We start from the raw sequence: 12069 nt of genomic DNA, 5'->3' as shown, positions 1-12069 counted from the left end.
AATAACTTGAACTTAACTTTCAGACATTTTACTTGGTGTGTTTAGACTCTGCTGCTGCCTTATGGGGTAGAAGCACACCATGTATGAACTGCAGAACGCAGCACATGGATTATATGCTGTTAAAATTGAGTAGTCTGAAAAAAGTCTGTTCTAGATATACAGTTGGACAGCTGCTCTAGTATGATGCAGCAGTTTTGTATTGTACCATAAGCATTATTTTTGGATGTGAACACGGCTTAACTAGCTCAGGGAGGATCACTCTGGTTTGAGTGATGCCACGTTGGCGCTGTGTCAGGACAATGGTCTTTGTGAAGTTTCTCTCAGCCAAATGTCCCTCCACTGGCTGCTGTAATGAGGAAAAAGACGACATGATCAGAAACTGTTCTGCAGGAATCCTCAGCTCTGTATTTTGGCTCTTTGGGCCCACTGAAAAGCAATGTCTACAGGAACAGCTTTTGAATGGGACCAACCCTTCATAAAAAAGCAACAGGATCAGCTTTAAATTATATTTTATTCTTGACTGTTGAGCTGCAACTTAGATTTTAGTTCATTGCTGAAGGTATTGCTCTCTTCCTTTGCTAATGAAAAAAAACATAAAAAAGGTGTGGGAACATTCCACAATACAACTGATACCCCTTTTCACATTTAAAAGAAGTTCGTTAATATAGAGAAGGTTTTCCCTTAAGTATCCATTAAGACTTTTCTGCTTCATGCTATGTATAGATTTGTATATTTATTCCTATTTTGGGGGTTGGAAGTGAATAATGTTATCAAATGAGGAAGATGTAGAGTTGCCTAATCCATCCCCAGTCACCACATAACTTTCCCAGAATATACTTGAATGCCTTGTCTGGTCCAGTCAATATGGCCATTAGTTAAAAGACACTCATTTGTGCCTTGAGTTGTAACTAATACAAGCTGATTTGATAAAACTGGGGAAAGAGAATGTTGTATTTTGCTCGATTTTTATGGGGTTTTTTTTGTGAGATAGATTTAAAAACTAAATTAATGACAATACAGGCACAAATGATGGTTATTTCTGAATGCTTCCAAATTCTGGGGAGCTAGTTCCAGGATTTCTGGGTGGCCTTTAGAATATCTAAATTTCCAAAACTAGATCTGATGAACTTTAAAGAAGGTTCAGTTCAGGTGCAGAGCTGAACTTAACGCTTTGGGCTCATCTCTTGGACAATTAGATGTAACATAGTAACATCCTACAGTGAGTGTGTGCATATATTAGCTAAAACATTAGCAACAACTAGGGTTATTAAATGGAATATTATCATTGATTACACATAGCTCACAACTAGCTTTTGGTTATGTTCTTTAATCTGTTTTACTGCCTCTTCTGGAGCTGTAAGAGTAAACACCTGCTTAAAAACGTAATAAAGATTGAACATGAAATTGTGTCCAATTCAGGAGTGTCATCGGAGGGACCTTAGAAAAATACATTTTTCTTGTCTGTCTAGTTTTCCAGGAAATGACAAGCTAGCATATGCTTTCAATTTTTGAGGTCAAAGTTGTAATTTTTGTTCGCTAAGTTACATAGGAGAAAACTTTGAGGAATCTTTCATATTGCCAAATATGTAAAGGGCAGCAATGGAAGAAGAAAACAGAGCTGTGGAACAAAGTAGTTCATGCACGGAAGAGAGATTTATCTTGGCTCAGCAGAGCCATATATAAACTTTCTTTTTGCTGGTGACTTCAGAGTAGACTACATAAGAGAGGCAGTTAATAAGTTCTGGCTATGAGCTACATCTCTTATGTAAATGCATTCTTTTAAATTTTTAAACAAGAGTCAATGAATTAAAACAATAGTGAATATTTGTCTGGGTATAAGCTAATAGTATCCATTTGCTTATAAAATTCCTGTGTTTCAGAAATTACAGCTTTTAGAAATGTGTGTGGTTTTATGCTTGATTTCTCCAAGAGCCTAGTCTCTTAGGGTTGCATTTATGAAAAGGTAGTAAAAGGCCCTTATTAAGAGTATAGATGGGTTCGTGTTCTGTGGGTAAATACGTATGGCCTGAAGACCTGCCACAACTGAAATCAAAGGCAAAATGTCTAGTGATTTTATAGAACTAGGAAATAACCTACCTTCATATATATCTTGCTTTAAATTTGTATTTTTAAGTGAAGGGCTGGGAGGGAAAAAAAATACCCAGTAGATAGAAATTTTCAGTTGTCATATTTTATGAATTTCATCTTTCCATGCTGTAGCACCTGAGTGTATTGATATGATATCATTTAGCTGCGGCTTAGAAATGTACTTTCATTGTGTAACTGACAGTTGGTAAGAAACTGGTTGTAATAGTTTTCCTGTATTTATAGTAGTAATAAAGCAGATTACGTAAACACAAGTGGTTTTCACACTAGAAATAAGTAAAATCATCTGAAGTTAATTTTAAATGTATCAACAGGAGAATGCTTGCCAGCTCTTGAGTGACCTGTTACTTTCAGTGTTTCTTTCTGGGGAGAATTTAGGAGGAGGAGGGAGACTGTTTAGAATTATGTTTTAATAAAAGATGTATTGTGTATTACATCACAGTGTATAAAAGTCAAATGTATAGGTCATGTTAAAGCATACATTACAGAATTATGTATAGTGCATGATTATTTAATGTGAAAAGACACGTTGTTACCATTTTCTATGTTGTTTTGCAGCAAGCTGTGACCTTTTATTCTGTTGTGTTAAAAGCAGATAACGGCAGTTGAAACAACCTACTCCTTATTCTAAACCAGATAAGAATTGTATTATTTTGTGATTAAATGGAAACCGGAACAAATACTGAAGGGGCTTCAAGCAGCTAGACTATGCTATTCTAGAATAATGATTTATTTTTTTTTCCTTAACGTATTTAGAGGTCTGCTCCTTTTTTTAGATTCTGGTCAGCTAGAACAGCAACTTGAGGAGGCCAGCACTGCAAGGCGGGAGTTGGATGATGCTTCCAGACAAATAAAGGCTTTTGAGAAACAGGTCAGAACGCTGAAGCAAGAGAGGGAAGATCTTAATAAGGTAAAAGCATTTTGTCAGTAACTCTTCTAAACCCCGAGGACTATTTTATTTCTGTTCATTTTGCTTGAAATAACTTTCAAGTGTAAAATTAATGAGCAGACAACAAATGTGTAGCATGACCTACTTTGCTTTCTGCCTCTTTTTTGAAGACAAGGATGTTATTTAATGTGTTGTCTGTATGACTGCTGGGTGGTCCTAGGTGACTGCTTCCAGATAGTGAACAACTCCGTGATCCACATTGCATGGTGGTTGCGAAGAAGGTTTAGAGCTTCAGATTAAGGTGATAGAGATAGTGGTTAGAAGACAGACTAGAGAAGAACTATTCCAGACAACTAATTTGATCTGAAGTATGGGTGAGACCATAGCAGGGAAAAAAACGTTACAAATATGGTATTAAGGCCATGTCACAGAAGTGTTTCCAGAAGAGAGATGTGAAAAATTGCCCGCATATGAAGATTGAAAAGTAATTTGAAATAACTACAGTAAAGAATACTGGGGTTTACTTCTTCTTCTCTGTCTCCCCAATTCCTTGTCTTCTTATTTATAGCATCCTGGTTTTCATGGCTCTTTAATATTCATGGTTAAATCAACTTGAAAATGTAATCAGGTGTGAAATACATTAGCCTGTTTCTCATCATGATTATATTGGCCCAGTATTTTAGAGTCTACACTGAATGTGGATGTGCCAGCTGTATTTAACATTCTGTTAACCCTTAGGGCTCTTAAAACCTTGAGACCTGCCAGTTTGTCCAGGAAAGATCATCTCTCTTCTAAAACAACTTGTAGTGATTAGGACCTCTTTTTAACAACCTTAGAAAATGCTTTTGAATTTGTATAGATGTCAACAGTGCCAAATATTAACTCTTCCTGCCACTCTTCTTTTCATCCTCAGACTCGCTATTCCTTGCTTCTTTGTTCTGCTCCGGTTTGGCTGAACATCATTAAGCCATTTAAACTGTTGTGGTCCCTTCATTCGTAGTGTAGTAGCACAGATCTAGGACACAGCAAGCTTTGTGAAGGTATTGTGCTGTAGAGTTATCGCAGCACTAGCAGTGTTATTTCATGTGGGTACTTCTAAAAGAATAATCATCATATATTGCTGTTAATCACTACAGTGTTTTGTTGCCTGAAACTTCCTGTAATATTTGATATTATGATACAGTGTGTGGAAATCATACTCGCCATTAGAGGTCAGTTTTCAAAAGCTTCTAAAGTAGAAATTTTCACAGAGCAGAGTTTTCCGTTCAATTAATGCAAAAACTTTTTAAATCATTTAGCAGTTGAGATAAGTACTATTCTTTTTGTTCATTTAAGTAGTTCTTGAAAAACTATGCTAATGACATTTTTAATTAAGCAAGCAAGGTATTTATATATTTTAATGCAAGTGCTTGGAAGTCTGTGTGTTCAACCTGTAATAATGGAGTACATTCCAAATTGGTTTACGTTTATGCAGTTTTACTAACTTTAGTAGTGTAAACCCTGGCCTCTTTATTTAGAGGGGCAAACAATCTGTATCGTAGATGCATTCATGAAAAGAAATGAATATGTAGTTTCTATTCAATCTGGAGAAGGTGTTGGATGCGCATCCAAAGACAGAATTGGCCTTGCAGCTTTCTAGGTTTATTACTTAATTCTTTTTTTAAACTGTAGGAACTGGCAGAGTCTAGTGACAGATTAAAATCCCAAGCCAAAGAGCTGAAAGATGCACACAGCCAGCGGAAATTGGCAATGCAGGAGTTCTCAGAGATGAACGAGCGGCTGACAGACTTGCACTCTCAAAAACAAAAGCTTGCCCGCCAGCTCCGAGATAAGGAGGAAGAAATGGAAGTGGTGATGCAAAAAGTAGAAAGTTTAAGGCAAGAGTTACGCAGAACAGAGAGACTTAAAAAAGAAGTAAGTGGTGAGAAGACTGTTTAGAATCTATGAAATAGTAGTTATATGTAAGGTTTTCTGACAAAGTATTTTTTTTATGTTGTCTGTAAATCTTTAACTCTTTGTTTGTTGTTTTAAACAGTACCGATTTTTTTCTCTAAGAATTTGAAGTGTCCAGTTTAGTGCTGAAGATTTATCTCTTATATTGAAAACCATCAATAGATTTTTGAAAAAAAAAAAAAAAAAGAATCCTACCTATTAAAAACGTATGTACTTTTGTAGCTGGAAGTCCAAGCTGAAGCCGCAGCTGCTGAGGCATCCAAAGACAGGAAATTGCGAGAGAGGAGTGAACAGTACTCTAAACAGTTGGAAAGCGAAGTAGAAGGGCTAAAGGTTAGTCTGTTTTGATATTAACACCTGCAAACTTACTAGTCAACCAGGACTTGAATCTGTTTGATTGCTTTCAGATGCAGAACAAAAGGGTATTGTCAGTTTGTCACTTCAGTTGATGCTGAATATTAATGCAAGCATGCGTCTTGCTGTTACCCAGAAAAATGAACATTTGCCTAATGCACTTTTCAGGCCAGTGTGTTCACTAGTCACTGAAGTATTTCTTAATAGTCAATGATTTCTTAACAAATTGCTTGCATTATTACATTGTTTGACTTTACCTGTGAAAAGTGGTTTTTATTTAGTGTAGGCTGGTTGAGTATTTGAAGATAAACCTGCAGGGTATGTAAGTCAAAAGAAAGATGGTTTCCTCCTCAATAGATGTCAACTGATGTAACTGCAAAGGCAAAGTTTTAGTATATTCTACCTCTCAGCCAGACGTTGAGACGTTTTTGCACAAGAGCAACATTGAGCATGAAGAGGTTTGTTGATATCTGTGAGATTGCTCACACATGTACATGTTTTTAGGAGCAGAAATTTAAATAAGCCAAGAATCTTAACTGTTACTTCATTCTATGATTTAGCATTTTATACAATACTTTGAAGAAATTGAATGACAAAGTTTTTTTTCATTTCTACATGAGGATTGTGGTTCATTTCCAGCAAAATTCTGTTCCCAATGTTTCATCCAATAGGAGAATTCTAAATTTTTTGTGCAAAATGTCAGGTTGGGCCTATTCTGGTCTTAAACCGCCACCTGTTACTCATGCAAATTATTAGAATTCTGTGGGACATTTGTCAACATTAAATCACTTCACAGAAAATTCAGGGGGTTTTTTGCAAACATTATTTTATTTTGCCATCCTTTGTTAAATCAAAAGAAGGAAATCCATTCAATATGAAATTTGGATTTATAAAGCTTCTGCTTCTGCAAATTCAGATTGTTATCTGAAAAGTAAGATGTGTTTCTTACACTTTCATGAATCTTCACCATCAGCAAAGAGCTTGTATGGCAGTTTAAGAGGCGAGAGGAATTTGTTAAGAGATCTACTGAGAATAAACAATGTGCTGATTTGTAACAAGTTCTATCAGAGGAGGAAAGGGGACTTGTAGCTTTCTTAGTAACATTTCACAGTACAGTAAGCATACTTTGGATCACGTGCAGTTGTTGTGGTACTGCATTATCCATTCAGTAAAAGCTCTGCATGGCTCCTTAGTTAAGTTCAGAAGGCTATCGTAGAGAAAAGGTCAATATTTAAAAAAAAAAAGGAAAGTTTCTCCAAATGAGAACAGAAAATCCCATAAATGATGGCAGGTTGAAGGTTAAATAAAGATAATTTAGAGAGCACTTTACAAAGGATGCTCAGGGTGATTGTGGGAAGTTCTTTAAATCAAAAGCAGAAAGCCACCTGAGGAACCTCATGTGGCTGCTTATTGGCAGGGATGAAAAAGGTAATCTCTGAGTTCATAGGTCTGTGGCAGAAAAGCTCTTATCAAGTTTTTGATGTGTCAGACTTTACTGCTGAAGCAAGGGAGATTGCCACCCAGTACATTCATTGCAGCAGGTTAGTCAGATGGGCTGGATCAGTCTGAGGATGATGTGCAGGAAGCATTAGAGATGGCAGGTGAGTCAGATGTGAAGTCACCTGGAGCAGTGGCCTCTCCAAGGAGGTTCTGAAGGAGCTCAGGGGAGAAGCAAGAGAACTGCTGGCCGAGATGTGCACCCTCCTATTACAGACGGTCTGCTGCGTCCCTGTAACTCTCATCCAGAAGATCTGGGGAACTGCAGAGAGAGGAGTGGGTGTGACCTCCTTAGGAAAGGGGTGGAGGCTGCAGTACAGAATGAATCAGGTCAGTGAGCTCATGGATGAAGCAGACCCTACTGGGAAGGAGGCAGTGTGCCTTTGTCCAGCCAGGTCCTGCAATGCTCACCTGCTGGCATTCTGCAAAGTTGTCAGTAAGTATATGGATAAAGGAGATCCAGTGAATGTCAGGTGTTTGGATTTTAAAAAAAAGCAGGCTCAATATGAGTCAGCAGTGTGCTGTGACAGCCAAGAGGGCAAACTGCACCTGGGGGTGCATTAAACAGCATCTAACTATCTGTGTGTCAGGAGACGCATTTTGTCTCACTTGAAACAGGCATGTATGAAAACATCTATTTGGATGTCACTCTTAAATTTGGGCAGGAAGAAGCTGAGGGGAAGTGATGTTTAAGGTTCACAAAACCACAAAGGTAGTTGATAAGGTGAATGGAAATAGCTGTATACCAAACCCTGCAGTACTACGACTGAGGGGCACTGATGAAGCAAACAGGACACGTGTTTAATACAGTACTTCTTTGCAGAATGGGGAGCGAACTCCTGGAACTTGTTGCCACAGGAGTTTGTGGTTGTGACAGTATCAGTGGGTTCATAAAGGGATTAGACAAATTGATGAACTCCAGGTCCCCTGACTGTGTGGGCAGGTACCCTCTAATACCTTTAGTCCAACAGTTGTTATATTCCAAAGGAAATGGACCTCATAAAAAGGCAGGCCTGGGTGCTGTCCCCAGATAGCCACTGCTTTGGGGAAGATACTGGTCTGACCTAGTAAGGCATCTCCCAACATTGTTCTTCACAGTGCAGCTGAATGCAGTACTGGAATGGTAAGAGTAGTGAAAGCATACTGTATGACTAAGTGAAGAAGTTAGTGACTTGGACCACATGTTGAAAGAAGGTACCAAAAGAAACCAGTTACCATTTGCAATAAATTCTGACTCTAATCAAGCTTCCATTAATGTCAAAAAATAGAGCTATATGTGATAACAGAAGAGGAAGGCTTTCATTTTCATCAGAGCAATAGTATAATACCTACAAATCTCTTTCTGCAGCAGACAGAAGTATTTATTGTTAGGTTTTAGGGCATTTCCTAGGTGTGCTGGAAGATCTTTCACTTGCTGTTTACTTCAGTAAACTTAGTTATGAAGCCTTAGGTGTGTATTCAGACAGGCAAAATTCTGTTTCTGGATTAAATTACACTTACAGAAAAGGTGTGTTGGGTGAGACTGTTCTGGGCCAACTAGGCAATTTTTCATGCTAATTTGTATGGCTGATTTATTTTTTTGTTTAATCTTTTGTAAGTTCATTTCGAGCAAATTTAGACTAAATTCTGCATGTTATATATTTAGGTGGCATGTTGAAAATGAAATTCTCAACTCTTTCCTTCCTACCTGAGCAACAGCAAATTATTAACTTGAGAGGAATTATATACTAATCCACATAAGTGGTAATTAATAGGATTGTAATAAGGAAGGTTGCATCTTTCTTAATATGTTGCATTTGGCAAATATTACAATTCTAAGTAAGGTTCTTCATATTCTTAACCAAGGTAAATTATTATTGCCATCTGCAAAGGGCAAGATACAAGTCCTGAAGCAATACTAAATAGCACTTGTAACAAAAGGCTAACCTCATTAAAGACAAGCCAGAAGTTTTTCCAAGATTTTTAATGGTATGTTCATTTAGGATTACGTTACCTAAATGGTAAGGTTTCCAATGCCACCTTCTCTATTATCGCAGTATTTAATGGTTTTTCTTTATTCTTCAAGTGCAAAACTTGATGTCTGTTAATACTGGAATTGTGGTAACCATAGGATGTGATATACATGTCAATACATACAGTAGTATTTATAGCACTGCTGCCAGTTTGGACTGTTCAGCTTCGTAACTGCCTAATGAAAGAGCTGCTCTATGAAGGGGACTTTTTGTTGGGTTTGTGTGTGTGTCTGTGTGTGTGCATGAGAGGGAGAGAGAAGGAAGACTTCCAGCGTAGAGTTATGGCATCTAACTGTGTGCCAGGAGATGCATTATGTCTCAGTTGCACCATTTGTCCACTTGAAACAGGCATGTAGGAAAACATCTATTTGGAATTTGTGCTTGCATCAATTCAAAAGATATTCTCTGTTTATTCTCTGGTTCTGTAAGCCGCTGTACAATACCATCCAGCTCTCTCTTTTACTGCACCATCTGTCTCATGGTCTTAATAGTATCTTGTCATTGTGGGGAAAAAAAAAAAAGAAAGACCATTAAAACATTTTACATACTTGATAGATGATGTTGCAAAGCCTAAATTTTTTGTGCTCCATTGCCATGTAAGCGTAGGCAACTCAGCACGTTGGGCAGTAACAAACAAGTTCAGTAGTTAACTGCCTGTGCATGAAAGAAAATTCCTCCACTTCCTTTCTTTTTTCCTTTTTTAATCTTTCTTTCTCCAAACAATCTTCCTGTTAGGATGGTATCTTCTTTCTCCAATTTGCCATTCTTCATCCAAAGAGCAGGATTTTGTTCTTTGATCAAAACAGGTGGTCATTTTGATGAGTTAGAGAAAACAATGTGGTAGTGGCCCATGTCTGGCTCATACGTTTAGGGGGTTTGCAGTGTTTGGCTGACACTAACAGCAAGGCCAAGCTTTCTCATAGAATTCGTCATGGTAGAAATTCAGCTCATCTGAATGTTCTACAATAACATTTTGCTCTTAAAGTCTATTCATACATCAGCAAAAGAAAATTACCCAAAGCCATGTTTAATTAAGGGTAACCGAGAGGATTTTAATATCTCATAGTAAGAAAGGAGGTATAATTAACAAAATACCTTCAATCCTCCTGAAGGTGTGAGATGGTCACCGTAAGGAAGTAGGTTTTCCAGTTACCTTTGCTTTCTCAAAACACAGTGTTTTTATTAAGTAATTTCCTTTCCTTAGACTAACTTTAATTACGTTTAAAAAAAAATAGAAGAAAATTCCAAACAAAGTTATACATGTATCTGCATTAAAAGGTATTTCCATACTTGGATTTCAGTGCATGTCATGACGCTATCTCATTTTGAACCTGATCTTGCTCCTCCTCTATGTTATGGCAGGACATTGAGTTTAGTGAGTGCAGCATTTGGTGCAAATGTGTATGTATCCTGAAGCAATGTGTAAAGACTATTGAAATGCCAGAAGACCTCACTAAGAGAGCTATGCAGCTGCGAAAAGTGAAGTAATTACTCTTATTGTTTAAAGCTTGTTTTTCCTATTAATCCACTATGATGTAAATGGTCAGTTTGAGTAAATAGATCAGGTTTCCCTCCTGATTGATGCAGTCCTTATAGTGTTTCTGTAGCTAGATTTTAGCCCTCACTTAAGCCTCTGCTTGTCTTAGTATAGCTTTTCCATAAATTACTCGTGCTTTAAAATATATTGACTATATCACAATCTTTATTCTCCGGTCCTGAAAGTCACTTGAACTTGTTGTTGTCAACAATGTGAGTGGGAGCGTAAAAATCTTCTAATTCTGTGGTCACTTTCTGACTGCATGTAAGGGGAGTCAAAATGTGGCCAGAGATGCTTACAGTGATGGTCAAATTTTCAATGGCTTGAAAACTATTACTGCATTTAAATCACAAAATGATAAAGAGTACAGTTCAGCTTTATGCTCTAACAAATTTTCAAAAAAGTTGAGATAGATGTGTTTAACTCAAGTCTGTAATGGGATATTTTCTAAACATAGACTTAATGAATACTGAGTTGTTACTAAGCACAATTTTCAGCATTCTTGAGTGCTAACTTGGGGCTGTTTATTTTAGCAAAAACAGGTTGGTCGCTCACCTGGGGTAAGCAGTATAGAACACCAGCAAGAGATCACTAAATTAAAGGCAGACCTGGAAAAGAAGAGTGTTTTCTATGAAGAGGAACTATCTAAACGTGAAATAATGCATGCTAATGAAATAAAAAGTTTGAAGAAAGAACTACGGGATGCAGAGAGCCAGCAGCTTGCCCTCAAGAAGGAGATCATGATTTTGAAAGACAAGTTAGAGAAAACCAGAAGAGAAAGGTCAGTATTGTATGGAATCTAACTTTAAGCTCAAAATATCTTTTGAAGCCTCCTAGTATGTTTCTACACGCACTATCACTTAACTGTAGTGCAGACAGGTGCAGTTTGGCTGAGCTAATGCCAGGGTTGAAAATAGTCACCTTAAAAAATACAACAGAACAAAAAAATCCACAATCCTCTACTGAAACAGTTAATTTTGCACCAGAATTCTTGCACTGGCTGACCACTCCGAGGTATGTAACTTGAGTTGCAGACTTGCAGCTCTGGGTAAGTCAACCCCTGAAGCTTATGTTGCAGTTTAAAATAGCGTTTTTTGACATTTTTGTTCTGTTTGGTATTTTCATCTTTTGATGCAAAATTAATGTGTTAGAGATCAACTGTTGCTTACATTTCTGCCAGCACAGGAACAGTCACTTAATGCGGACTAAGGCTAATCCATGCTGGGTTCCATCCAGTGTTAACATCAGTCATCAGACTACTGTAGGCATAAGCTGCTTTATCTCTTCTGACACGGTAATTTGTCAGAGACCTGCTTTTTTTTCTCTCCCACGTGGTGGAGCTTATAACTGGCCTTGAGAATGTTCCTTGAGGCATTCATCAATAAAACCAAGTTTTTCTGTTGGATTGTGTAGTAACAGAAATGGTCATGTATTGAATGTGTTCGTAACATTCATAACAAATTCAGAATGCTTTATAGACGCTAACATAGATGCTTCTTTTCAATGCTGTAGTAAGATGGCATATTAGGACAAACGTGGAGAAGTTCTTTCTGAAAGCTTAGCCAAACTATAGCAAATCCTTAAATACAAGTAGTAAATAAAATAAAGAATTTTTAGAAAAACCTTTTGCAAATAGAGGTCGAAACACTGCTTCTCTGGTAAATTGTTTCCAGCAGGGGAAGTAGATCATACAGCCTAGAATGAAGTGGATGAACTGTTTC

General features: G+C 37.4%; 1 protein-coding gene across 4 annotated transcripts in view; it reads left to right on the top strand.

The window, feature by feature from the left end:
- The window catches only part of CDC42BPA (CDC42 binding protein kinase alpha), a 185415-nt gene that overhangs the window by 116333 nt on the left and 57013 nt on the right, over window positions 1-12069 (top strand). For all 4 annotated transcript variants that reach the window (XM_035903628.1, XM_035903629.1, XM_009648187.2 and 1 more), the window contains exons 12-15: window positions 2883-3016; window positions 4667-4909; window positions 5171-5281; window positions 10882-11129. In XM_035903628.1, coding sequence (XP_035759521.1) covers window positions 2883-3016; window positions 4667-4909; window positions 5171-5281; window positions 10882-11129 — 736 coding nt within the window. The remainder of the gene's footprint in view (window positions 1-2882; window positions 3017-4666; window positions 4910-5170; window positions 5282-10881; window positions 11130-12069) is intronic.

The sequence above is a fragment of the Egretta garzetta genome, unplaced genomic scaffold (genome assembly GCF_000687185.1).
Source record: "Egretta garzetta isolate BGI_Z169 unplaced genomic scaffold, ASM68718v1 scaffold11, whole genome shotgun sequence".
In the NCBI taxonomy this organism is placed as follows: domain Eukaryota; kingdom Metazoa; phylum Chordata; class Aves; order Pelecaniformes; family Ardeidae; genus Egretta; species Egretta garzetta.
The sequence above is the reverse complement of the archived record's forward strand: the minus strand, read 5'-3'. Positions and strand labels throughout refer to the sequence as shown.